General features: G+C 37.1%; 2 protein-coding genes across 3 annotated transcripts; both read left to right on the forward strand.

Annotated features, from left to right (window-relative positions):
- Positions 1-1,296: 1,296 nt before the first annotated feature.
- On the forward strand, positions 1,297-5,195 carry LOC147498116 (serine/arginine-rich splicing factor RSZ21-like). Its single transcript, XM_086560271.1, has 6 exons — positions 1,297-1,530; positions 1,599-1,700; positions 1,804-1,892; positions 3,105-3,360; positions 4,466-4,594; positions 4,874-5,195. Exons 2-6 carry the CDS (start codon positions 1,612-1,614, stop codon positions 4,896-4,898), a joined length of 588 nt encoding a protein of 195 aa, XP_086416397.1. The 5' UTR covers positions 1,297-1,530; positions 1,599-1,611; the 3' UTR covers positions 4,899-5,195.
- Positions 5,196-7,056: 1,861 nt separating this feature from the next.
- LOC147498117 (uncharacterized) lies at positions 7,057-14,180 on the forward strand. 2 transcript variants are annotated; one of them, XM_086560273.1, is made up of 5 exons: positions 7,057-7,496; positions 7,581-7,661; positions 12,419-12,558; positions 12,821-13,064; positions 13,381-14,180. In XM_086560273.1, exons 1-5 carry the CDS (start codon positions 7,182-7,184, stop codon positions 13,399-13,401), a joined length of 801 nt encoding a protein of 266 aa, XP_086416399.1. In that variant the 5' UTR covers positions 7,057-7,181; the 3' UTR covers positions 13,402-14,180. The 2 variants fall into 2 exon arrangements, with proteins under 2 accessions (XP_086416399.1, XP_086416398.1); XM_086560272.1 differs by lacking the exon at positions 13,381-14,180 and having other exon boundaries at positions 12,821-13,319.
- The last annotated feature ends 13,450 nt before the right edge of the window (positions 14,181-27,630 follow it).

Genomic DNA, 27,630 nt, shown 5'->3' on the forward strand with positions numbered 1-27,630 from the left:
TATTTCATCTAGCTTTTACCCCTAAGATCACACTACATCAAAGTCAACTGTTATCTTTTTGGTCAATGCATGTAAAAAGACTTCATTGCCTTTTGTCATTTTAATAGTTTTCTAGCTTTACCCCCTCCCAGTTCTTTTATCTAGAGGTTTACCCCCCAGAACTTAGATCAATTAGCTTTATCCCCCTAGTTCTTTCATTTAGAGGTGTACCCCCTAAGACCACAACACATCCAAATCAACTGAGTTTGACCGTAGTGTTTTTGGTCAATACAAATGAAAAGACTTTAATGCCCTTTTTTAGGTATAATTACATAAATACCCTGTGACTTTGATAAATATAAAATTCAAATTCAAATCATCTAGGACACATGTCATGATCTTGTGAACTCTATCCGACAGTCATACACCACTCTAAGGGTGTAGATGTCATTTGATAAGGATTGGTATATAACAAAATATATAAAATATATAATTTATTTTTTTATTTTTTATTGTATAAAATATTATATAAAATCATAAACTAATAATATAAAATTGTAATAACAAAATAATAATAATAAATGATAAATATATATATTTATACTAGTTTTTATAGTGGTAAAATGAATTATTCAAAGCAAATAAAATTTTAATTTTCGAATCAGATATTATCCGATATCCGATTCGGATATCCGAAATTGGATTCGGATAAATTTTTTAATCTTCGTCGGATTCGGATACGGGTTCGGATATCAGTATAAATTTTCGGATTCGGATTCGGATATAGCCATATCCGAATCCGAACCTATCCGTTTGAACCCCTAGATGGTAGTGATGGTGTATAGCTGTCGAATATAGTTCACAAGATCGTGACATGTGTCCTAGATGATTTGAATTTGAATTTTGTATTTGCCAAAGTCACAGGGTATTTATGTAATTATACTTAAAAAAGGGCATTATAGTCTTTTCATTTGTATTGACCAAAAATAATATGGTCAAACTCAGTTGACTTGGATGTGTTGTGGTTTTAGGGGGCTAAACCTCTAAATGAAAGAACTAGGGGGGGTAAAGTTAATTGACCTAAGTTCTGGGGGGTAAACTTCTAGATGAAAAAACTGGGGGGATAAAGTTAATTAGCCTAAGTTCTGAGGGGTATAACTAGAAAATTATTAAAAGGACAAAGGGCAATGAAGTCTTTTTACATGTATTGACCAAAAAAATAACAGTTGACTTGGATGTGGTGTGATCTTGGGGGGGTAAACTTCTAGATGAAAAAACTTGGAGGGGGAGGTAAAGCTAATTGGCCTAATTTCTGGAGGGGGGGGGGCATAAAGCTAGAAAACTGAATATAATTTGGGATGCCACGGAGTCGGGAGTCCTAGAAAATCATTTATAAGATGATGGATCATCATAATTCGACCCAATGGACCGGTAAAAAGCCCATTCGATTTGAAACTAATAAGGTCAAACTCATTAATTTCTGTTTCCTCGATCAAATCGCTCGTTTCAGGGTTTTTCTAAACCCTAAATAAGTTTCCGCAATCTCAAAATGTAAGTAATCAAATCTTTTAAATTTGAATCTCTTGTCTTCATTTTTATATTTTGTTTTTATATAACAGATCAATTCCAGTGATGGCACGAATTTATGTTGGAAATGTGGATCCAAGAGTTACTGAAAGAGAACTCGAAGATGATTTTCGTGTCTATGGTGTCATTCGAAGGTAAATCTTTTTAATTGTGTTAGTTTGGCTTTGTTAGATAATCTTGCATAACAGTTTTTATGTCATGCCTTCTTTAAAAACAGACTCTTTGTCTTAAATGCAGTGTGTGGGTTGCTCGAAAGCCACCAGGCTATGCGTTTGTGGAGTTTGATGATCGCAGAGATGCACTAGATGCCATACGTGCATTGGATGGTAATGATTTTGTTGTTATTAATATACATATATGTTTAGTTTTTTTGGTCCATATGAAATCAGCTTGTAGCACAGTACAATGTCCTTTTTGGGGTTGACTTTGGTGATTAATTTGTATTTTTTAAGGTAAACAACTTGTTACTGATGCCTTCTTTTTTATATTGATCTGGTGTTTTCTGTGAAAAACTGTATTTTGGTTAGACCACAACTCTAAACGTATTATCAATGAACACATAAGTTTGCTTTCATTATTACTTTTGTATGAGAGAATGAAACCCATCACAAGGTTCTTTATACTGGTCCGGTAGCTGATATACTTAGTACTTTAGGAGTATATTCCTACCGGTAAAAAAACAAAACAAAACTTAGGACTATCCTCCTCTCTGCTCAACTTGTAGTATTGCCTAAATGGAAATTGATAGTGTTTCCGTTATTTTAATTGACATGTAGTGACCTTGCAAAAGTTAATTTATGAGACAGGTGGTTGTGCGCCTGTTTCAATTTACGGTTTTTTGCTGTTATTCATAATTAACAATTTAGTTGGTCCTAGAAAAAGGAGATATTCTGTGCGATTTCTCTAGGTGCATGATGCACAATGAATTGGTGAACCATGTTTTAATTCGTTTCAGGGTGTCTTGATCATATGATCCTACATTTTTCATTTTTGTAGGAATTGTTGTAATCATCCCGGTTTGGGTTAAAGTCATCAACCAGTTGATGAGGTATGAGTCGTGTGAATTTGAGGCTCGTTGACTATATGAAATTTTACATGAACCCCTTTACCAAAAGAAAAAGTACAAGAAATAATCAATCTGGACAAGTCCATAAATGTTTGTAATATCAAGTAAAATTGGTTGTTACCTAGTACCTACTTTTGTCTGTGCATGGTCTTCTTTGCTAACTGTTGATTGTTTTAGCGCACCTGCTGATTCTAATGGCTGAGATTATACATGGACTTGGGATTGCATGCATATCAAAACAATCAATTTGGACAAGTCCATAAATTTTAATATTGTCAAGTAAAATTGGCTGTTACCTGGTGCCTACATTTGTGCTTGCATGGTCTTCTTTGCCATTGGTTAATTTATTTTTAGCACACTGGCTGATATTTGATTTCATTATCTACATGAGCTTTTCTTGTCATAGTTCATGTGTTAGTTACTTAGCTGCACCTCAATAACTTGTATTTTATCCATGATTTGGTCTTGATAGGGAAGAATGGCTGGCGTGTGGAGCTCTCTCATAACTCTAAAGGTGGGGGTGGAGGTCGTGGTGGTGGTGGTGGGGGCGGTGGACGTGGGCGTGGGCGTGATCGTGATGGTGGCGGCGAGGACAAGTGTTATGAGTGTGGTGAAGCTGGTCATTTCGCACGAGAATGTCGCTTGCGTATTGGTTCACGAGGCATGGGTAGTGGACGACGTCGAAGCCCAAGTCCACGACGCCGTAGAAGCCCCAGTTATGGCCGCAGGTGTATTTCTTTTATAACCACAGTGCCATTTTGCCATTTAGAGAAATACTTTTATTAGGATTGAAGGATTCGAATACTTTGCATTACAGTGTGTTGTCGTCATTTAATATGTTTGTCAGGGTGTGTGTGGGGTGGGGGGGGGGGATTATCTATTACAGCGACTTGACCATCCACTTATTATTACTAATGTTAGTAGCTAAGTTACATTGACACGGACACATGTGTCCATATCCGACACGGATACGGAGTGTGACACGGCGAAATATCAAAAACTAAGGTATATCACACACAATATGTGTCCGTGTGTGTCCGATATGGACACGTGGATACGTATCCGACACAGATTATTTTTGAAATATGGTGTGTCCATGTAACATAGACTTAGTAGTGATGATGTAAATCAAAGGCGGAAGCAACTTCGATGAAGAACACCGAATAAAATTAATGACACTTGTGAAGTACCAAAAAACTAGGGTTTAAAGAGAAGAAATAACCTCAATAATTTAATGCAATGAAACATGAAGTCTGTCTTGTTTATAGTTTACAACTGTTTATGTAGAAAACCCTATTTCTAATTCTTAAACTATTTGTAATCTAAGTGTAGCTTAAATAGGAAACTACCAATAGAACAGAATAACAGCAAATAGAATGGTTTTTCCAGCAAGTGCAACATCAAGCTGATTTGTGCTACTGCATACATGTAATCTTAATTATTTTTGTAAGTTGGCCAATGCTTTTTATGCTTTAAAGCTCAATCTGTTGGATGAGTGATGGTGAATGAGATACTTTTATCTATTAAAAAGAAAAAAAGAGATATCATTTGTAGATGACCATCTCTCATTTCCTTCCCATCATTTGGTATCTCAACTGTCCTGGGGAAATTAACTGTATAACTGTTTATTATTTAAAATAAAATGAAATTTGAAGCAAATTCCATAATCTTTTTTTAATGCTATTTTATCCTACTATGATGCAATTATTTCTATTTGCTGATTGATTTGAGGCTGATTACAGTGCAGCTTAGACATGCTATTTCTTGAGCTTTTTATGAGCAGTAATGTATGTGAAGCCCCATTTTTATATTTCAAACCTAAACTTGTTGTAGGACTCCTAGTCCACATGGAAAGAAGTCTCCCAGACGTCGCAGCATATCACCCCCACCTCGCCGTGGCCGTAGCTATAGCAGGTCACCCCCACCTCGCCGTGCTCATCATGATTCAGCTTATGTGAATGGGTATGTAATGGCTCTTTTCTTCAATGCCTATTATCTGAATAGCTGTGTGACATTTTTACTTATTTATTTATTTTAGGGGGGGGAGTGTCATTTAGTCAATGTGAGAATGATATCTGTTTTGGGTTTTTTGTCATTTCATATTAATATAATGGGTCAGATAATTTATTTATTGGATGCTGTATTTGTTGTAACTTCTATATTTGTTATTCTGTTGTACCTGTCATGAGTACCTTTTTGTTGGTCTGAATATTCCCTCATAGTACGTATTCCTTTCTGCAGAGATCAACGGAGGAGCAGGAGCTGAAAGCTGAAGCAGAATTTCTTTATGCAACTAGTGCATCTATGCTGTATTATGGTCCTTCTAGAGTTGGTTTGAAGGAAAAACTTTTGTCTTTCTACTTTCTGTAGCTGCTTGAAATTTTGCTGGTAAGTTGTTGACATTGATTTCAGGCATGGTAAGTGGCTTCTAAAAAAATGTTTTAGCTGCCAAAAGGGGTGTTCTGGCCCCTCAGCTAGGTTATCTATTAAGAAGCTGCTTTAATATTGTAATATTGCAACTCTTATACTTATTAATTAGTATGTGCACAACTTTTTATCATTATCTTTAAGGGTTTTTAAGTTTCTAGATGATCTTACATATACCTTTGTGTTTGTTTTGAGGTGTCATTGTGATAAATGGCTACTGCTTACTGCCACATGGGTTTGGGAACCTCTGCTTCACTTCATCTATTTGTCGCCCTACTTGTGTTTTCCCAGATTGAATAACATGTCGAAACAGGCTTCACTTGGGTTGGTTTTGTCTCCAATTGTGCTTCGCATGCCACACTACTGTGTGTTGCTCATCCCGGAAGATTGAATTACCTGTCGAAATATGCATCACTTGGGTTCCTCTCCAATTGAGCTTCACACTAGTGTTGCTCTTTAAGCTTTGTCAGCTTGTGCACATACTGAAATAACAAAGGCTCTGTAGTTTGGTCGTGTTCCAACATTACATGTTCAATCTTCGGGCGCAAAGTTTGTCAAAATCTGTTTTTTCTCTCAATTTTACAAGAAGCTGTATTCTTGCGTCTTCACGTGCTTCTGCTTCATCATATAGTTAAGCTGTGTTCTTCATCATAAGTGCGCTGTTCATCTCACTATGATTTCTCAGCTCCCAGCTTGACTTGTGCTTTAGAACTGTAAAAGCTCAGCAGTGTTCGCGCATCATAATTATGTTTGTATGGACTCTAGCACGTTGCATCTTCTGGTTGAGCTGGATCTTTCAGTAGAAGTTTTAATGATTTCTATAACTCCAACAGCTGATAGATTCTAGTAATCGGTAGTTGTGATGCTTGTCTAATTGTCTTAACTTTATTTGTTTCCCTGGATGGTTGTTTGGGCTAGCATATTTTTCATAAAAACAAGATAATTTGTGAATTTCAAATTCTGAAAGATCAGTACTTTTGCTAGTCGTCCGCTTAAACACAAGTTGCCACACTACTATCTGACTATCAAGAAATCCCTAGAATAGTCTAGCAGTAGCTGCTTACAGTGTTGGCTATGTTGTTCGAGTCTTTCACCCTTCGATGTCAGAATATGAAAATGACTCGTCAAATTGGCATATCAAAGTTTGATTGTGAAGGAATGTTCTTCCGTATGGCTTTACTATTCTGGGTTCTAGGACAGTAGGACCACTATACATCTTTGACATGCCCATCCAATTTTTGTCCTCAAGGCTATAAACATGCATAGATTCAGTACTAAATTTTGTCCAATACTGCTTAGCCAGCTTTTCATCAATGTGGCAGTCAAGTTTCAAAGGGAAAGTTATGAGATTAGCTTACCTGATACTCTTGATTCAAGAGGCGCCAAAAAATGTTAAAGCAAGGTGACCTCGAACAAGGGCCTAAGTAACAAAATTTTGCCTTGTTAGTGTCGGAGCCCCATTTTTAAGATTATGGGTGTAGATATGTTCTAGTGATTTTCCAGCCATTCTCAAGTAATCCTTACCAAACGGCATATTCCTCAGAATATCCAACCACAAATGTCATTCTACACTTCTACTCCATTGTAGTCTTTAGCCATGTTGAATTTTAAACTACATTACTTCGTTTAGCTTATTTTATCCGGATTGGAATCCAAAATTCGATCATATTTGTGGTAATAAGCACCAAAAATTACATTTGAGTATTGAGTCCAACCCAATCAATGAACAAAAACTCGCCTATTAGACCTGATCACAATACTTTGGCGATGAAAATCAACAAAAAACCAACTATTGTACATTTAAGAGCATTCAAAAAATCATTTGTCGATGGGCTTATTTATCATTTACTTATTTAGTGGCTGGACAGAGCAAACACGTAAAGGGCCTTAGCCATTTTATTCCCAGAGGAATGCTTCCGAGCCCATGGGCTGGATCGCTCAATTTGTGCAGCCATTGTGGCTGCAAATAGACGCAGCCATTTTTAACTTTTCCAAAAACAGATGTACGTACAACTGTACAAGGTTCTAACTTCTAACTGCTTTCTAACAGCAAAGTCAACTCATGATTGACTCTATTGTCTGAACTCTGAACACACACGCACAGAGAGAGAGAGAGAGAGAGATGCCTGGGCCAGGTCCTCATACTATGTACGCCTTGGGAAGTGGGTTAGCTCTGATGAACCTCTCAAATGGAAGATTCAGCCCACAGCACTGTATCATTTATGCAATAAACGCATTTTTAGGACCAGACTTGGGTTCTTTCTCTGAATGGTTAACTTCAACTTTAGGTGTAGCTCAAGACTTGGGGTCTCTTATTATGAATTCTATACATGACCCTTTTTACTATATCTTCATCCTTGGTGCCCCTTTGTGCTTTTTCTATAGTTGGGCTTCTAGAATTTGTCTTCAAAGAGGTGTTCTTGATTCCTTTTCTGGGGTAAGTTTCGATATTTTGTAACTATTTGCTGAGTGCCCACTTTGAGTATACATCATTTTGTTGTTTCTGGATTGAGTGCTGCAGGTCCCTCTCAACAGAATGCAATGCTTGCTGTTGGTGGCTGCAGGTTCTTTATCTCATTTTTTCTTGGATCACTTGTTTGAGGTCAGCATTTTCTTTTCCTTGAAATTTCACAATTAGTCAATTCTTGAACAAGGCAGTCATACATAATGTCACCGTCAGTTAATTTTTCCTAGGCATGCTCTACATTGGAAGTTTATGGGTTGCTAAGTGTTTCAGTTACAAGTAGATTGCCAAAGGTATGTATGGGTTGATTCCAAAATAGACACAGAATGGCCAGAGGACACAAGTTAAGGTGGTGAGTAAGTTTGGGAAATTTTGAAACAATGGCTTAATTTGAAGCATATAAAGGAATACAATTCGTCATCGTAACCCCAAGCAGTTTGCGGCAGGGAAATGTTGATATTGATGGAACGAGATGAATCAGACTATATGTAAGGTGATTTGATTCAAAGTAGTTAGTCTTTCGCCCTGCCACAATGCCGCAAAACAGATAAAAACTAGCCTTTGAAACCCATGTTAGCGTGCTGCGTATGACAACATAAGTTATATTGCAAGGGACCTGGATTAAATCCATGGTAGTGCCTCGGTCAGGAGACCTGGGTGTCTCCACTCGATAGGTCAAAGACGGTCTGCAACTGCTATTCAGATAACTATGCAAAGTTAACAATATTCAAGCTGGGAATGGCACATCGTGTTGCGAGGTCCTAGGGGAAATAGAATTGCTAAGCATGGGGTCAATGAGGTTAATCATGTTGATTAAGATGGTCTCGTGGAACTTAGTGGGTCTAGGTAGCAATGAGACGTGTAACATCATCCGGTTGATGAAAAGGAACGATAAACCAGTTATCATCTTGCCACAGGATACCAAATTTGGAGTGTAACAAAAACTAACACTTACAGAATTGTGGACGCAGCCATGGGAGTTTATATATTTTCCAGCAATAGGTCTGTCAGGAGGGCTTATGTTTGCTTGGAATACAAATTTTGTTGACAGGGGTATATGGAGTTATGGACCAAGTAAAGGTGGCTGTCAAATTCATTTCTTAGATGAATTGGAGAATGTTAGGATATGGTCAGATCTACCTTGGTGTGTAATTATATTGGAGACTTTCATCTGATCAGGTTTAGCCATGAAAGAAGTGGAGGGAGCAGAATATGAAACGTTTTTTTGATGATATCATTTCTAGAAATGGATTGATAGATTATCCTTTGAATGGGTATCTGTAAACATGGGCTGATAGTCATAGTATGAGTAGACTCGACCTGTTCCTTGCTACGGCAGAATGGCACAAACAGTTTTCGCAAGCAAAGTATGTTGCCTATCCCAAATATGCGTCCGACCATTGGGTCATTGTGCTGGATTGTAGTCAGTTCACAAGAGGTCCCTTGCCTTTCTGCTTCGAACTTAAGTGATTTGAAGATGAACTGGTGCAGCAAATTCAAGAGTGGCTGCCTTCGTTAGCTTTTGAGTGAGCTCCTGTTATGTCTGGTAGTGCAAGTTTAGAGAACTAAAGAACATGTAGAGGATTTGAAAACGGAAGCATCCGAGAGAGTAGATTTTGCTATAAAGTCCAAAGCTAAAGAGATTGATGAGCTAGACAGGAAAGAAGAGAGCTCCTCTCCCTCTCAAGATGAAGAGGTGCACAGGGCTTGCCTCAAAAGTGATATTCACACTCTTATATGGAAGGAAGAAATCAGTTGAAAACTGAAATCTAGAGATGGGTACGTTAAAGAAGAGGATTAGAGCACCTGATTTTTTTTTCATCAGTAAACTCTACTGCAAGGAGCAGAGTAAACTCTACTTATAAGTGGGTGATTAGCGGCAAAGTGGTAAGCGATGTGAGTTTTATCAAAGGTCATATTGCGGACTTTTCTGAGTCTTTGTACTCGGAAGACCCACTTGTGAAACCTGAGATGGATGGCATGGAGTTCAAGTTCATCTATGGAACAAGCAAGTGGATTCAAACTTTAGATTTTCCCATGGATGAAAATGAGGTCCTGGCCGTGATTAATGGGTTAAGCCTTAAAGTAATAGTGCACCAGGGCCTGATGGTTTTCCAATGCTTGAATTCAGGAAATATTGGCTGATATTCAAAGATGACTTTATGGCTGTGGTACATGAACTTTAGGAATCAGCGTCTGTAGATTGGAAGGATAAGTAAACCTCATTCCTAAGAAGCAGGGTAAATTTATCTCTAAAAGATTACAGGCCCATTAGCTTGGTTGGTGGTATTCATAAGTTGATATCTCTAAGGTGTTGGCTACTAGACGAAGGGGGTGTTCTACCATCCAATCTGTCGTGTCGCCAAGGTGGTTTTGTTGGCGGAAGACAGATTTTAGACAATCTCTTATTGCCAATTCTCAAAATCAAAATGAATGGACTGCTTTGTAAAGTGGACATCACAAAGGCGTATGATCATATCAACTGGGATTTTCTGGAGTACCTCTTCACAAGAATGGGATTTCAGGGAAAAATTTAAAAGTTGGGTATGAACTTGTATATTTTCCAGCCTCCTTTTCAGTTCTTGTGAAAAACAGATGGGATTCTTCAAAGTCGTTGGGATTTAAGGCAGGGAGATCCTGTAACCCCTTTTTGTTTATCATAGTTATGGAAGCTCTTAGTTTGTTAGTCTCTAAGGCCATAGATATTCACTACATAAGCGATTTTGGAATGTCTTCGAACAGTCCAGAAGTTGCTATTCTAGAGTTTGCTGACGAGACATTGTTGCTGTTGGATGCTTGATGCTTCAGTGTCTCAGCTCTTGGTCATCATCCTACTGCTTTTTTAGGCAGCATCAATTCTGAAAATAAATGTTAGAGACAAATCTCTTTGAAGTTGCAAAGGGCGAGAACATGGAGGAATTAACTAAAACTATGGGTTGTGGCATGGGTTCTCTCCCTTGTCGCTAGTTGGGACTGCCCTTGGGGAATCTTACGAGAATAAAGGGGTGTGGGATCAGGTAACTGAAGCTATTGAAAGAACTAAAGGAGGTCTGTGGGGCGGCAGTGTAATTTCCTATCTAAAGGTATGAGACTTAACTAGTACAAATCTTCCAAATCTGCCCATTTATTATGTCTTTGTAACCTTAATGGTTAATGTGGCAAAGAGAATTGGACAGAAGGCTAGAGGTTTCTTGTGGGGACCAAGGAGGAGAAAAGGAAGTTTCACCTTTTGTCTTGGATGAAGGTGTGTTTCTCCCAAAGAAGAAGGTGGTTTGGAAGTCACGATGTACTGATTGGGAATTGCAGCATTATACTGATCTTACTGTTGTGTTGGGAAGCATTGTTCTTTCTAGTCAGCAAGATTCATGGTGTTGGCGATGGACAAAGAACATTATAATCTCAGTTAGCTTTTTTCTGTGGAGTTTCTCACTGAAGAAAATAATGTTCAACCATTTAGTGTGTCTGTATTCCCCTTTAAATGATCTGGAGAGTTCCCATACCATTGAAGTTTAGACTGTTTTTCTGGTCTCAGTCCTTGGAGGCTGATAATAGGGGCAACGACATCACACCAGTCTGCTCCTTGTGTGGTATCTTGCACGAGACAACCATCTATCTCAGAATTGTTCTTTTTCTGTAGAACTGTGGACTGAATTTATGCAGCACATTACTCCTCGCATTGGAACAATGGTTATTTCGGTAGCCGAAGATTAGAGGAAGTGCTTTTGGGGTGAAATTGTGGAAGGTCATGCCTTGTGCTGTCATTTAACTCATTTGGGTATTGTGGAATACGAGAAGTAACCGAATTTTCAGAAACAAGGTATCCACTGTTGGCAATGTTTCCATAGAAGTGAAGCATTCTTATGGTACTGGATGTCGGTAACCAAGGAAAGAAGTAACTATGTGATTAAAAATCTGGTTCTCAATTTTGGCATGATCTTCTCTCAAGTGGGTTCCAGTTGTTTGACTCTGTTGAGGTTATTAATCCCAAGTTGGGAGTCTAAAGTCTAGCCAATAAGTATATAAATCCCGGGGTCACTCCACTCATCACCAATTGGTTTTGAGTTGGATGCCCATCTTCAATATGGTATTAGAGCAGGCTATTTCTTCGGCCCAAAGAGCCCATTTGTACTCCGCGTCACCTAGTGATCAAAATCCACATGTTAGGCTTAAGCTTAAGTCATGCCACATGTAAGGAGGCATGTTGAGATTATTAATCACAAATTGGGAGTCTAAAGCCTAGCTATTCAATATATGAATCCTGGGGCATTCCACTCATCACCAATTTGTTTTAAGTTGGATGCTCATAATATTTAAGAGACTCATTATGGAGTGTTGTAGGATGGGCATCTTTTTAAGCTCCTGTGACTTTGAGTTAATATAGGTTCCTTGTTTCCATGTATCACTGATGGTGAAGGTCCTCTCTCACATCAGAACTTTGATTGGTGTGGCCTCTTTGGGCCTACCTTTGATAAAACATACTTATGACCGAAAAAGAAAAAAAAGTTGTAACTCTTAAGTTAAGAACTTTGTATATGATGATTGGTATCAGGAATAGTAGAAATAGAAACAAGAATAAAACTCGTAGGATATCTATTTAGCTAGAGATAAGACTTTTGACCTGATCATTTCAAAGGATAAAGACTCCGAGAAAAATTGTTACGAAAATTGAACTACAGATCATAGTTTTTAGTTAGGTTAAATAAATATGCGAGAAACTCTAGATGTTGATATGGTTTAAAAACTCGAGTTTGAAATTTTCTTTAATTTGGTAAAATATATCCTAAAATCTATTTCACCTAATATTAGTGGTTAGCATTTAGGTTTTAGTTGCTAGTGCCTAGTGTTGCTTGTGAAGTTTGAAGATTGAAACTAAGTAATAATTGTAAATGGTACAGGAAAATGGGCACTCGTCAATGTACTTGTGGATATTGAGCACTGGTTGGTGGAAAGGCCGAGCTCCTGTCAACCCAGATTCTGTTGTTGTGGTTGGGTTCTTGTGCACTTCCTTGGTAGGAGGTTTCATTTATATCAACAGGTACTGCCTTTATCATAAGTTGTGTGCGTTTCTTTTCTTCAGTTCACGTGTTTTGGACAGTTATTGTGCCAGAAGACCACTGTAACAAGGTCTCAATATCCCATTTCCAGGTTGAGTTTGTTTTGTAATCATGTGGCACTGTGGCAGTATGGGTCATATCTAGCATTGTTTCTGTACTAACAAAATTTTATGTTCACTAATATTAGATAGTAATATCACTTGCAACTCATATCTGATCAAATTGTGGTATTTTTTGATACAGAGTGAAGGACATTAAGTCCATTAAAATGCGGACAAGACAATCTCTTAAGCTCATTCTCATTATAGCAAGCTTGTACTGCCTCTGGTGTGCCTGTCAGAAATACTGGAGAAATCCTCCTCAGCCTGCTATAGGTGAAGAGGCAGATTTAGGAGTCATTGCATTCCTTGCTGTATATTTCTTTCTCCCCCACAGCTTATGTATCATCTCAATGAACTCAAAATACTTCTATGACGCGACACAAGAGGTAGGCCTCCTTCAGTCTTCTCCTGTCTAGCTTGACATATGGGGGTGTCTTAGATTATTGTACTGAAGATTGACTTCTACCCTGAGTTGTATTGTATTTATGGCCAATTATATGAAAACGTAGAGAATAAGGAGGTCGTTCAGAGCTTTGTTATCAAGCTTGTTGTAAAGTCAAATGCTTATTGTAAGTCTTTTTTGTGACAAGCCAATAGTCGTTAGTTCTTTGAAGACATAATCTAAGATCGATTGCATAGGATTTTTGGTAAAAGAGGTAACACAACGAATATTTCTCATTGATTTCCTAAGCTGTTTGGCAGGAAAGTGAATGGAAGAATTGAAGTGGTTGTACTTCGGTTTTACAACAAAGGAACTTGGATCCTAAGAACAGAAGCAGGCATTTTCCAGTAGTATAAAGGTAGCATGAGGTGACCCTCAACTCAGTCAACTGCACAAGAGACATCTAGCTTTGAAAAGAAGAGCATGGACTAGGAATTGACGCAACCAGCTCTGGTCCCTCAACTCCGTAAGAGACATCTAGCCTTTAAGAGAAGAGACATGAACTAGGAATTGACACCACAAGTTTTATTAACCAAGAGATCCATTTGGAGGGGAGAAGATGTTGTTGGACCATGGAATCACAAAATAGGCCATGTGATTATATTTGAAATAGTGTTAAAAAGAGAGAGTGAAAGGTGAGTTGTACGAGTCTTACAAACTTTTACAATTTGCGATCTACCATGGGAATCGGTTCCTGTCATGTTTGGCCAGCCATGGAAGCTCCCTGTTGCTTTATTTGGAGCTTATTTCTGGTGAGACAGCATGAAGTTAATAGTAAGGAACCTCTAACATCGACCCGGTATAAAATAGGTATCGTGCCTGAGACTGTAAAGTTAGAGGAAGGTTGTGATGTTTAAGAAGGTACCATTTCTACCACTACTACTACAATCACAAAGATTGTCATTTGGTTACAGAGATCGCCACCCAAACGTTTTTTGGTTAAGAATTTTAAATGATTTGGAGTAAAATGTATCAAAGCTTAAATTTTTTTAAGAGTGTTATACTGATATTTGATGGATGCATGGAAATCTAATGCAACTAATAATTCTTTGGTCCAAAAGAGTGAAGATTGTCTATATGAATTATTGTTATACTAATTTTTATGGGATTTTATTGATACCATCAAACTTTAACCCTTTCAACATTAGTGCAATATTGGAAGAAGTTTTTGGTATGTACTATTTTTTTATCTGAACTTTGTTTTAACATTGATAATAGATAAGTCTACTATAAAAAAGCAAGAGGTGGAATAAGATGGAGTATTTGAGCATTTTATTGCAAATTCTAGGTGCGTGTTAGAAGCTTCAAATTTGGAAGGAGAATGTTATTTGAAATGCACACTCTTCTTCCATCCATTTGATTGTTAGATTACTCAAAATTGAAAATTAATTAATGGCCATTACTCATTTTACCCACTCAATCTAACGTTAACACTATGACATGTTCACGTTGACAAAAGACATATAATGATATGATCTTTTCTGCTATTCATGTTGGATTTGAATAAGTATATTTTGTATGTATACAAATAATCACTCTAGAAAAAGAGAAGATATTTGGGGGAGTATTCTAAGTAGGTGAAAGACTTTTCTTGAAAGATAATTTTCTTTGTATTAATCAATTCATCGAAGAACACGTTCACGTGATAAATCTTTTCAAGGGGGAGTAGTATATTATTTGAGGATATGGAAACAATCAATTTGTTTTAGTGATTTGTTATTAGTAAGATGAGAGGTGGTGATTGCTAAATCACCGGAAATCTAAGAAAACTATTATACAAGCTAGAGTTTAAGATACTTCAATTTGAAAATTAGAAAATTACAAACTAATATCCTGAACCACAAAATGAAAAGGCTCCCTTAGTTGCCAAGTACTTATGCATCATACGAGTCGCTTTTTCTTATTAATGTATTTCGATTTATTTCCAATAAATATATGTTATGATTCAAAATTTTAATTTGTAAAGCCTTTTTCAGCATGCAAAATATTTAATAGATCCTGGATACGCCCGGGTCCAAAATCTAGTACATAACTGAATCAAGGACTTTTACGTAGCATAGTTCAAACCAAAAAAGAGGATGAGCTTGCCTACTCCTACTAGCAAGTGGCATGGCATGAGTAGGACTGTCATTTTGGGTTAGATTCTTGAAAATCCGAAACTGAACTTTTCAACTGAAACTAAACCGATAAGATATATTGTAAACCGAAACCAAACCGACCTGAACCGAAAACTATAAAATCAATTAAATCCTAAATTAAATCGATTAATTTCAACCACACAATTGATAAAATCTATACAAAATTAATCATAAATATTACTAAAATGCCATATTATCGGTTCAGGTTCATACCGGTTCGATGGAGGCTAGGGCAAATCCAAAACAAACCAATATTATCGGTACTCAAAATTGAACCGAAACCGAAACCACTTTTTATTGATTTGGTTCAGGTCAATTATTATGTTATCGGAACCCATGAGCAACAAAATTAGAGTCTCTACGAATAAAGTGGAAATTAGATCTCTGTAGGAAGCTCTTCCTAAATTCTGTATGTATGCAAGGTCTTTGATTCAGTTATGTGTGTCGGTAAACTCTGTTGGAAGCTCTTCATAAATTTGGGAAGTGTTTTCCTTTTATTTAACTAAAAATAAAATAAAATTGTAATACCTAATTTCTTGAAGGAAATCTCAAATTGTAAAAGTCTTATAAGGAAGACTAGGGGCATACACGATGTGCCTATTGCTAAAAGAAAGTAATCGATATCTGCCTATTAGATCAAGTATTAAGTAACACTAATACATGTTATGCCTATTAGATCAAGTATTAAGTAACATTAACTAACCCTAATAAATATACTAAATATTTAACAAAGTAATGAAATAATCTATAGTAGAGTTGATCAGCAGTGTAATAATACATATTATGCATGTGTATGTGATTCTATAAGATTACAACCGAACTTTGTTTGGCTTGATAGGGCTCTAGCTCTTACTGATTACACATTAACATTGTTACTTCAAACTAAAGCACTTCAACATTGTTACAACAAACCAGAGCCTTTTCATTGTTACATCAAACCAAAGCACCTCGATCAACTCTGTTACATCAAACCAAAGCATTCACTAGAGTGTCCATAAATATGCAACCTATGTGGACCCTCATAAATGGTCCACATGGAATTATCTGATCCTCCTATTTTGTGGCATCATTGGACCAATTGTGGGCAGTGAGACTTCCAGCTCAATGGAATGCTCAGCAGCACAACATCTCTATGGACCAGCTGGGCATGTTATTTGGACATGACACTTGGACTAGACCCTTTATATATGCAAGCTTAGCCCGGGTTCGTAGCCAAGACACAGAATGCTCAACAACATAACGTCTCTGTGGGCCAACTGGGCATGTCCTCTGGACATGGAACCCGGACTAGACCCTTTAATTTATACATGAAGTTGTACTATAGTACGTGGTTGAATTGAGCTATTGTGGGTTGTCATTGTTCATCTTAAATCTTATGTTGGAGAGAATGGTTTGATGGCTAAAAATAAAAACTTATCTAAAACTTCTCCTATTCATGTTTCTAATCTCTAAAAGGGATTGAAAACAAGTTGTCTAAAGTGCTAGGAAGATAAAAACATTGAAAGTTGGTTATTTTGAATTAAAAACTTGAAATAACAAGGGAAGAAAAAGAAATAACTTGGTTAACAAGTCACACTTATTTAATTGATTCAAATGAGTGTAACATGCTTCAATGACAAAAGGGAAGTGTAGAAAACAAGTTGCTGGATAACAAGATTGAAGGACAAATATTTAAATGCAAGGAAAGACTTTAAAGTAAAGAAAAAATAAAGTTTGAACAATGGAAAATAGGAAAACAAGAAATAAAACTTGAAATAAAATAAATCCATTTATTCTTTACTAATAGTTATTTCATAAAAGCATGAGTAATGATCTTAATCCTTGGGTTGTCAAGCTAAGAATTGGATAATGATTTCTCTATATACTTTTTGTTTATATACCCCTACTTTTACATTTACATATTTGCCCTCTTCCTCTAGATGTAGGACACCTTTTACAATTGCTTTTCCTTTTCCTTTTCCTTTTTCCTTTTCCTTTTTTCCTTTTTTTCCTTTTTGCTTTATGCTTTATGCTTTATCTTTTCTTCTTGAGCAATCTAGGGCAAACAAGAGCAAGCTAATACCACTTTTGAGATAAGGACATCATCTTCAGTCTTTTAAGCTAAGGACAGAATCTTCAGACTTTTGGGTTCGAGTCCTTGACCATTGACTTTGACCTTGACTTTTCAGCACTTTCTCATATAAGCTCGAGTCTTCCTAAGCAGCGTTAATAGAGCTCTTTTTGGCACTAAAGTGCATCTTTTACGATAAGTAGTCTGAAATGGCCTATAACTTGCAAATAAAAGTAAAAGCTATGAGTTGTCTATTTATTATGCGTAAAAATGGTTGTAATGCAGTAATGTAAGAGGATAAAATGCACATTTGGGGTCTGATCAATACTTGCAGGTTTTAGCTCGGGCTCATAGCCAAGGCACAACATGACATGTGGGCTAAGCCTCACTGTAAGCCTGGAATCAGTTGAAAATAAGGCCCAGCTGGATCCTACATAATTCAAAGGTTATGACTATTCAATGTACCTGAAAGCTAGAGATAATCATCTAAAGCCAGAGAATCTCTAGGGTTTTGGGTGGTTATATATTGAAGAGTTTTCCCCAACAGAACTACATTAGAAGCTTTATACTTTATAGACTCTAGAGACTTGATCCCCCTCAGGGTACATAGGTAGCCACCGAACTGAAAAGTGGTGTAGTCTCAAACATCCAAACAAAAGGTACAGAAGTGCACTGTACCTTGGTCCAAGTAAATGGCATCAACCCTTTAGCTCGATCCTATTTGTGAACTGGGTAATTCCGAACCTTTAAGACTTTGAAAACCCAAGTGCTTGATGCAATCTATCCCTTGGAGGTGCCACCAAGTTTGGATAGAGAACATCGCTTGGTACGGTTATATGGGCATTGACACTCTAAACTGAAGATAATATGCATAAAATCAGTCTCTGTGCATTAACGTCATATCTGAGCTTCACACCTACTCTTTAGGCTAACTGGGATAATATTTTCCAAAAATGTCTATGCATAGAATCAGTCTATGTGCATTAACGTCATATCTGAATTTTACAGAAAAAGGCCTAGCCTAGCCCAGCTACACTTTAGGCTAACTGGGTTAATCTTTCCAAAAACGTCTATGATAATGCCTTCAAGGGTTCAACTATACATATATTATTTATTTCTAGGCATTACTGCAAAAAGCCTAGCCTGATTACACTTCAAGCTCATTGGGTTATTCTTTAACTATAGTTTGATATCATTTAATATGTATAATCTGAGTATGGCAACATGCTAAGCCCGGTTGCATCATTCAACTGAGCTATTCTTCGAATAGAACTTGCCGAACCTCGATTTGTTGTCGATTCTTTATTCAACACTACATGCAAATGATATCTACTGATAGGGTTATATACTAAAAACACTACTTTTATATTAACTCTAATTCTTTATATTTTGAATAAGAATTATATGGGCAAATGTTATGCATATTATATATGTTATTAGTTATATGCATGTGTCTAATACTTTATGTTGTAGATGATATGGTGTGTGGTGACACACAGAAGATCATATAATCAGTACCTTATAAAGTATAAGTAAACGTTCACAACCTAGATGGATTTGGACAAACCATTGGTACAGTTGTAGTATAATATGGTATTAGTCTATCTTGACTACAGGATTACACTAGTACACTTTGTGTGTATTGAACAGGACCAAGTGAGGTTGTTTCTCTTTATACTGACTATATAAGAGAACAAACACCTCTGTTATTATGGATGCTTGTCTTCTTAATCCGGATATAATAACGGGCACTTACGTGCATTGTACATTGCTTTAAATCATCAATGAGTGAGATTCATTTGTGAATCAACAAACTAGATGGATTGGGTAATGACATTGTATGTAAGGTATCTTTTGATTATTATAGAAGAATCCGGACCCGCCAGCAGGAAGTCGGGCTGATGATGTCCCCTTGAAGAGCTCATAAGGATTGTCATGTAAACCCTACAGGTGGATTTAATCCGACATGACAATGAGGTTGAGTAGTACTACTCAAGGACATAAGAAGTTGATTAGTGTAGTTGTCAGTAACTTGACTTAATCAACAGGCATTCAAAATCTTAAACACGGGGAGATCAACAAGCATATAATATGGAGCCTATAAACGTAACACGCAATTTGGGATTAGAGAGGTAGTGCAACAATGACCTTTAGTGGAATAAGTCATTTGTTGACGGACTTGGGCCGTGTGTTCTGGGTGAACATGGGAATCCCAAGCCTGTCAAGAGGCCCAACCCTAATTTCTCCTCATGGTCCCTGTTGTAGCCTATAAATAGAAACCTCTTTCTCTGGCCTTTTTTTTTACCAAGGTTTTTCTCAAGAAAAGTAGATCCAAAATCGGTTCCAAATTTTGTGAGTGAGAGAGGCCAAGAGAGAAAGAAGAGGGTGGTAGATCGTTGCCCACACAACGTCTATTCCATTGATAGGAATACAATAGAATATCAAGAGGTTGCTGATTTCATAGAGCTTGGACTCTCAGAGATAAGAAGTCGATCTAAAAGGTATCATTTCTAACCAAAACCGTGGACACCCCTTATTCCACTGCGTGTGGGTGTTCGCGGTTTGTAATCATTTGGTACAACCATAACGGTTCCTACAATCTACGTGCAGTGTTGGGGACTTGGGGATGGTAATATATTACTTTGCTAATATTCATGCCATGCATTTTATATATTAGTTTGCTAATATACATGCCATACTTTTCAAGTTCTATTCTACTATCAAAGCCACTATTGAAATTTTTTCATTTTACAAACGTCTATGGCTTTGCACTATTGAGAATATCAAAGTACTTCAAAATAACTAAAGTGCAGGAGTTATCAAAATTTTTGAGGTATAGCCAGTAGATACGTAGTGAGAAAAACGAGATGTAAAGCTAGTCCCTAACATGCTCCATGAGCTGGCGCACCTCCTCAGCTAAATGCCAATACTCCTACACAACACGACTTGTATGCTCCTTATTTAGACGTCGGTCATACTCCACAGTTTATACAAAATTTTGGGACTCACTGAGCCTATTGATCAGCTCCCAAATGTGCGTTTTATTATCATTACAATATTGCATTACAACCCTTCTTACGCTTAATGAAAAGACAACTCATAGCTTTTATTGCCTTTTTCAGGTTACAGAGAAATTCAGACCACTTATCATAAAAGCTGCGTCTTCTTAGCACCAAAAGGAGCCTTAATTACGCTTATTATGAAGACTAGAAGCTACTATGAAAAAGTGCTAAAAAAGTCAAAGTCAAAGGTTAAAGGTCAAAGATCAAGGACTCAGAACCAAGGAGCTGGATAGTCAAGTCCTCAACTTAGAAAACCAGAGATAAATGTCCTCAAATCAAAAGATGGCTTTCTCTAAAACCTATCTTGATCAAGAAGAAATCAAAAAGCAAAAGGAAAAAGCAAAAACATAAAGTCAAGTGTGAGGTGTCTCAAATGTAATAGAGAAGGGCAAATCAGTCAATTACATAAAATAGGGGTATAAGAACTAAAAGTTGAAAGAGAATGCACCTAGACTTAATCTAATGTCATGTAGGATTTAATTTATAGTTTTTTTTTTTTTTTTTTTTTTTTTTTTTATTTCAATTTATTTATTTTATTGTTCTTCATTTCAATCTTGTTATTTGCTTTTATATTTCAATCAATCAATTTTCTTTCTTATTGTTATTTCTTTAATCAATCATTTCCTTTCATTGCTTTCAAGTTATGTTCTTCAATCATTAAAACCACTTAAAATTTTCTTTCAATGTTCTTCATAAACTAAAAAACAAAAACTTGTCCTAAACTAAGAATCCTACCTTCCTTTCTTCAACTCCTAACCATTCAAACTCTAAACAATCTATGGTGAACCTCACTTCTACTATTTTGAAGACACTCACAACTTACTCAACTTCAAATGGCACCACTGTTGAGGATTGAAGGAGCAAGAATGCTTGGTTGAGCATCTAAGGAGGGAAGCATCACTCTCACCTTTTCACTACTTATTTTTCTAATTTTCATTGTTTTTCATTACTGACTTACTTTTTTGCAAATCTAGGTTCAAGATCAACATGTTGGGGAGGAGCTGAAACTGCAACTGAAAACTGACAAGACTTGGCTGGAATTCGACGGGCGACCGCGCCCTTGCCGGCTGGTGACCGTGAGTCCACCTCATCATTCCAGTGTTCCGTTTTTTCATAGTTCAGTTGTTTTGTGATGTGTAGTTGAACTACAAGCTTGGATTTTGTAATAGAGTAGTATAAATCAGTGGAACTTGTTTGTAATAGATAGAGATATAAAAAAAAAAGAAAAAAAAAAGAGTTTTTGATTGATTATGTGGATGAACTTGGGTGAACACTTGGTTGATGTTCTAAACTTACCAAGAGATTAGAGTTTTCATTGCCTTGAGCAGTTCAAGTGTGCGAGGTGAGTCATGAATCATACGTTCGCACACTTTGAATCAACTTGGTAATCAACACTTTAACTAAGTTTAGCTCTAGTTAATCTAGGTAGGTTCTTTTATCTGGGGTTAATAGATGGGTAAGGAATTTTTGGTGAAAGTGAAAGGTTTGATGAAAGGTTCAGTGGAGTGACTAGCGGTAAAGTTTGTAACAGGTAAGAATTTTTAGCTATGTCGATCCAAAGAAGGCTTAAATTCTCGCCTAGGGTTCGGATGGTGATCAAGTAAGTAGACGCATGATTTTCTTTATTCGGAAAAACTACTCCTCTATGTCATCACTCACAAATCACCCATATCGAGGCTTTTTGGTTAGATTTTCACAGGATTGATAGTTTAAGTAGACTAACCGTGGGTTCCAGAAACTTACTGCTATGTACAATCGATGATACTCAGTGCATGAATACTCATGAAAAGATATAAAAACTATTGCGTACGTATTATCTTAAGTTTCTTAAAAACGAATCCTAATTTGAATGCTAATATGAGACTTCTAGACAATTTTCATCATTGAAAAGGAAACAAGACTTTGTCACTAAGTACATTTACTAACAAGAAAATAAAAACTATATATAGCCTACAAGTTGCCTAATTTTTGCTATAGGTTTAAAGCACTCCCAAACTGAATGATGCTTAGTCCTCGAAATAAAAATAGATAAAGAAAGGAATTACCTGAGAACTATGAGCAAAATTAGGGCTGGACTGCTGGAATAGAAAGTTGTTGTAACATAATATATTATACAAAAATAAACAAAGTAAAACAATAGCACACTATATACAACTATATACAATTAGATATATGTACAGTTCCTTACTCAAGTTTACCATCCAGGATGTGCTGATGGTCTGGTGTCTTCTTTAGTGAAATGCATTTCCTTAGCATCGCGCCAAAATATAATGTTTTGCCAAATGGTGGCCCATTCTTGTTCACCGGATTCGTTCAAATGTTTCAACATCTTATCATCGTCCGGATAACAATGAAAATGTCTCAAGTACCGTGCAGGATGTCTCCATTGCCTAAACCTTAATGAACGAATGATTTTGTTTACTGGGCACATAGAATTTACCTTGACCCAGTCATGAAAAGTAGCTGAAAACTGTGGGAAATGTGTTTTCATTATTCGGCAAGTGGTTATAGGTAAAAGTATATAATGATCCTGAACAGTGCGAGCTCATTTCAGATTAGAGATAACACAGTTTAAGATATCAAAGAATGTATGACCTTGAGCAAGCGCATTGAAGACTACACATGCAACATCATTGGCGGTCAAAAAATGCCAATCTCCCATGATGTTCAGAAGGACAAACAACATCGCATTCCCCACGTTCATGGTCATGCTGGCTAAGGGAATAGTGATGTCTGGCCATCTGCCTAGTTTAGTTCCTTTGTCTTTAATTCCAAGACCATCACCGTATACTGCGTGAAAAGCAGGCCATGAAAAGGAATGAGTAGAGTTGTGAAAAATGTATGACCATGTTGCTGCCGGCTCGTGATATGGAAGGTCCAAAGTTAGGGCAAGCGTTGGCTCAGAAAAGATATGGTGTGTGCCACCAACTTGGATTGTGAATCCGTCTAAGAAAAAGCCGTGAGTAGTGTTGTATGCTGGTGTTTCTCCCATATTGGCATAAAAGTAGGCCGCCAAACTTGGAGAATAAGTTTGGTCAGGGCGAAGAACAAGGGAAGACCACCCGATGTTAGTGATGTAATCACGGAAATGAAGGCCATATGCATTGGAATCCATCATAGCCTGAAAGGATTGCTTAGGAATGAGTTTCGGAGATGCCATGCTTGATGAAGATGCTACGTGTGATGAAGAAGCCATATGTGATGCAAAGATTCCTGACAGACTATCAATCAGTGTACGTGAGGAAACGTACAAAATGAAGTATCCACGTTGCGAATAACAACGTGAGAGTCCTATCAGAAGGAAATCAAGTATGTTGCCCACACTTAATGGATAAAGATGTGTATGAAGAAAAGTGTCCAATAAAGTTTGACTGGATGGATGATAGAGTATGGAAGAAGATAGACCCCTCCTGTAATCAAATTTAAAATAATATGTTAAAATTTGATTATTATATATAACAACGTGAATTATGACAATCCTAGTAGGTCTAGCTTACAAAAGAAAACACAAAGATAACAACAATATTAATTAGAGGAGCACACGACGAAAAACTTAATTAACGCATGACCCCCCCCCTTTTTTTTATTTATATTTTTAATTTTTTTTTAACTAGGAAGAAAATCATGGATCATGATGATGATGAGGATTGTGATAGGGATGTAGATCGTAGACAACATTATTCAGTTCCTCAATTTGTTGGCTGAGCTGAAGTTGAAGCCCCCCCTGGTTGCTAGAGAGTGTAGTTTGATTCTCTATTAGGAGAGTGTAATTTTCCAAGGACTGAGAGTGAGTTTCCAAGATTGCCTCCTGGTCAACATCGTGCATTGCTTGATGTTCTTGGGAAATCCAGAAGACTTTTGATGATGATTTCCTGGCGTGCGTGTAGTGCCCGCATGCCTTGGTGAAGAAAATGAATGGCATCCATAGGATTAAAAATGTTTTGCAAGGCACTTTCATCAAAGAAATGTTCAGAGTATGAACTTTGGTCTTCTTGTTCATCTATCAGAGTATTTAGAGTCCAAAAACCAGTGGCGCATTCTGTGTGAATTACAGTAAGGCCCGCTTTTTGAAGAGGTATTTCTGGATAAAGAGGTGGATAACCCCAACGCATCATAATTTTTGTGACCAAAGTAGGCAGAGGTGCTAACCTTTTTTTAGGCTTGGTAATCGAGTTCTAGAGATATTGAATTATGCAAAAGTCATCCCTATGATTCTACATAATCCAAAGTAGGTGGAGTTGAGGTTTTGTCACTTCATTTGAGGTATCCAAAATGACAAAATTGACGGGATATAAAAAGTCTTGGACTTTTACAAGGACGTTTTCCACAAAGCCTTTTGGATACTTAATGGAACAATCCACTAACTATAGAGTCATCGTGGTAGGTTTAAGCTCATGAAGACCTAGTTGTTTGAATAAGTAATAAGGAAGTAAGTTCACACTAGCTCCTAGGTCTAATAGTGCAGTAGCCGTATATTTGTCACCTAATGTGCATGGAACTGTTGGTTTACCTGGGTCCTTGTATTTGACTATACCATTGTATTTGGTGATTGACGGAAACTGTTCGGTAAGGAATGCCTGTTGAGAAACATTTGTTCTCCTTTTTGTGGTGCACATATCTTTTAGAAATTTTACATGTTTTGGCAATTGTTTTAGGGCATCGAGAAAAGGTAAGTTGATTGTGAAATTCTTAAAAGTTTCTCGAATTTCATCAAATTTTTGTCAGGTTTATTCTTTGCCAAACGGGTAGGAAACGATGCCTTAGGGCAGAATTTGGCATAAGGATCCGCTCGCTCGTTTCCTAATTTTTGAATTGGTGACTTTGATGAACTCGGTGTTTCCACTGTAGGTTCATTATCGGGAGCAGATTCATTGGAACCTCCTGTTACATTTGTTTGATCATCTGGCATACGGATTTGATTATCAACGGTTTTGCCAGAACGAATAGTAGTTATGGCATTCACCTCACCTTGGTTTGGGGCATTTATACTAGGTGCATTGGTGACTTCGCAGGCAGTGTTTGCTGGCTTAGGGTTTGGAACTGCTTGGCCAGGAAACACGCCTTTTTGACTCTTTTCTTATGCTAATTGTTGAAGTGATTATTGGATAGACATTAGGATTTGGGATTGTTGATGCATGTAAGCGAAGAAAGTCTCGCTTGTCCTATCAGTAGTGAGAGGCATAGGTTGTGCAACAGGGACTAGTTCACGATTATTGCTGAGAAATTGTTGATTATAGCCAGAATTTGGATTGGCTGGAACAAGGCTACGATTGTTTTGATAGTTATCATTGGAATTACTTTGAAACTGATTTTGACTTTGTTGGTATTGCTAATTATTTTCTTGTCAGTATGGAATAAAGTTGTTGGTGATATACTAAAAGCATTACTTTTGTATTAACTCTAATTCTTTATATTTTGAATGAGAATCATATGGGCAAATGTTATGCATATTATATATGTTATTAGTTATATGCATGTGTCTAATATTTTATGTTGTAGATGATATGGTGTGAACACACAGAAGATTATATCATCGGTACCTTATAAAGTATAAGTAATCGTTCACAACCTAGATGGATTTGGACAAACCATTGGTACGGTTGTAGTATAATCTGGTATTAGTCTATCTTGACTACAGGATTACACTAGTACACTTTGTGTGTATTGAACAGGAACAAGTGAGGTTGTTTCTCTTTATACTGACTATATAAGAGAACAAACACCTTTGTTATTATGGATGCTTGTCCTCTTAATCCGGATATAATAACGGGCACTTACGTGCATTGTACATTGCTTTAAATCATCAATGAGTGAGATTCATTTGTGAATCAACAAACTCGATGGATTGGGTAATGACATTGTATGTAAGGTGTGCTGTTGATTATAGAAGGAATCCGTGACCCGCAGGAAGTCGGGTTGATGATGTCCCCTTGAGAAGCTCAAAAAGATTGTCATGTAAACCCTGTAGGTGGATTTATTCCGACATGACAATGAGGTTGAGTGGTACTACTCAAGGACATAAGAAGTTAATTAATGTAGTTGTCAGTAACTTGACTTAATCAACGAACATTCGATATCTTAAACACGGGGAGATCAACGAGCATATAATATGGAGCCCATAAACGCTGACACGTAATTTAAGATTAGGGCGGTAGTGCAACAATGGCCTTTAGTGGAATAAGCCATTTGTTGATGGACTTGGGCTGTGTGTTCTAGGCGAACTTGGGAAGCCCAATCCCGTTAGGAGGCCCAACCCTAATATCTCCTCATGGTCCCTATTGTAGCCGATTCTAAAAGGTATGTTTTCTATCCAAAACTGTGAACCCCATTAATTCCGCTGCGCGTGGGTTTTCGCGGTTTGTAGAAATTTGTATTCTGAAATAACGGTTCCTACAGTTGGGTTGTCGAACAGGATTTTTCGAAACCTGGAGGAGCCATCTGTTGGTTATTCGGGCGCCAAGAAAAATTCGGATGTTGTCTCCAAGGTGCGTTAGGAATGTTGAATGCACATGCCTCTTCCGATGGTTGAGTAGGGGGGGGGCATATAACAAGGGACAATAAACATCAGGATGGTGCTGGACTGAGACAAAGAACACACGGGGAGGTGTTAACGTTCATGACCTGTTGTGAGGGATTGCGAATGCCAATATAGAGAGCAGCTTCACCCCGAAGGGTTTAGAAACAACTTACCCAACTCAGATTTTAACCCTTGTTGGAATGTTTTCCTCTTTCATGACAAAATCAACTTATTAAACAACACAATTTTCTAAAATGATGATTTTGGAAGGAAAAACAGTGGATTTTGACCTCGAAAATGACCACCACAGAGCATAGCTCAGTGCTAACAGCGTGCATGCCGTCGAGATCTTTCCGAATTGAGGTCATACGCGTGATTCAGAGAACCGTAGCCAAAGTTATGGCCAAAATACCAAAACACAGCCTAATTACTATGTATAACTCATAAGTTATATATGCCAACATGCAAATAACCACTCATAAGGTAATATATATGCTAAACTTGCGAAATATATATATATATATATATATATATATATATATATATATATATATATATATATATATATATATGGACTAACTTAACAACACTAACTTAACATGTATTAAATCATTGAGAGAATGAGATAGAGAGAATTCTTATTCATTTAGGTAAATCTGAATGGGAGGAGGTTACCTTTATATACAACTAGGTAACCTCCTTTCTAATATAAATGATTAACAGGATAAACAATAAGATAGAGG

This window comes from Coptis chinensis, chromosome 5 (genome assembly GCF_015680905.1).
Source record: "Coptis chinensis isolate HL-2020 chromosome 5, ASM1568090v1, whole genome shotgun sequence".
NCBI classification, from domain to species: Eukaryota; Viridiplantae; Streptophyta; class Magnoliopsida; order Ranunculales; family Ranunculaceae; genus Coptis; species Coptis chinensis.

Coding starts and splice junctions, on each gene's coding strand:
- LOC147498116 (XM_086560271.1), top strand. CDS start 1,612: ATGGCACGAATTTATGTTGGAAATGTGGATCCAAGAGTTACTGAAAGA. Junction 1,701..1,803: donor GTCTATGGTGTCATTCGAAG/GTAAATCTTTTT, acceptor TCTTAAATGCAG/TGTGTGGGTTGCTCGAAAGC. Junction 3,361..4,465: donor AGCCCCAGTTATGGCCGCAG/GTGTATTTCTTT, acceptor AACTTGTTGTAG/GACTCCTAGTCCACATGGAA.
- LOC147498117 (XM_086560272.1), top strand. CDS start 7,182: ATGCCTGGGCCAGGTCCTCATACTATGTACGCCTTGGGAAGTGGGTTA. Junction 7,497..7,580: donor TTCTTGATTCCTTTTCTGGG/GTAAGTTTCGAT, acceptor TGAGTGCTGCAG/GTCCCTCTCAACAGAATGCA. Junction 7,662..12,418: donor TCTTGGATCACTTGTTTGAG/GTCAGCATTTTC, acceptor TAAATGGTACAG/GAAAATGGGCACTCGTCAAT.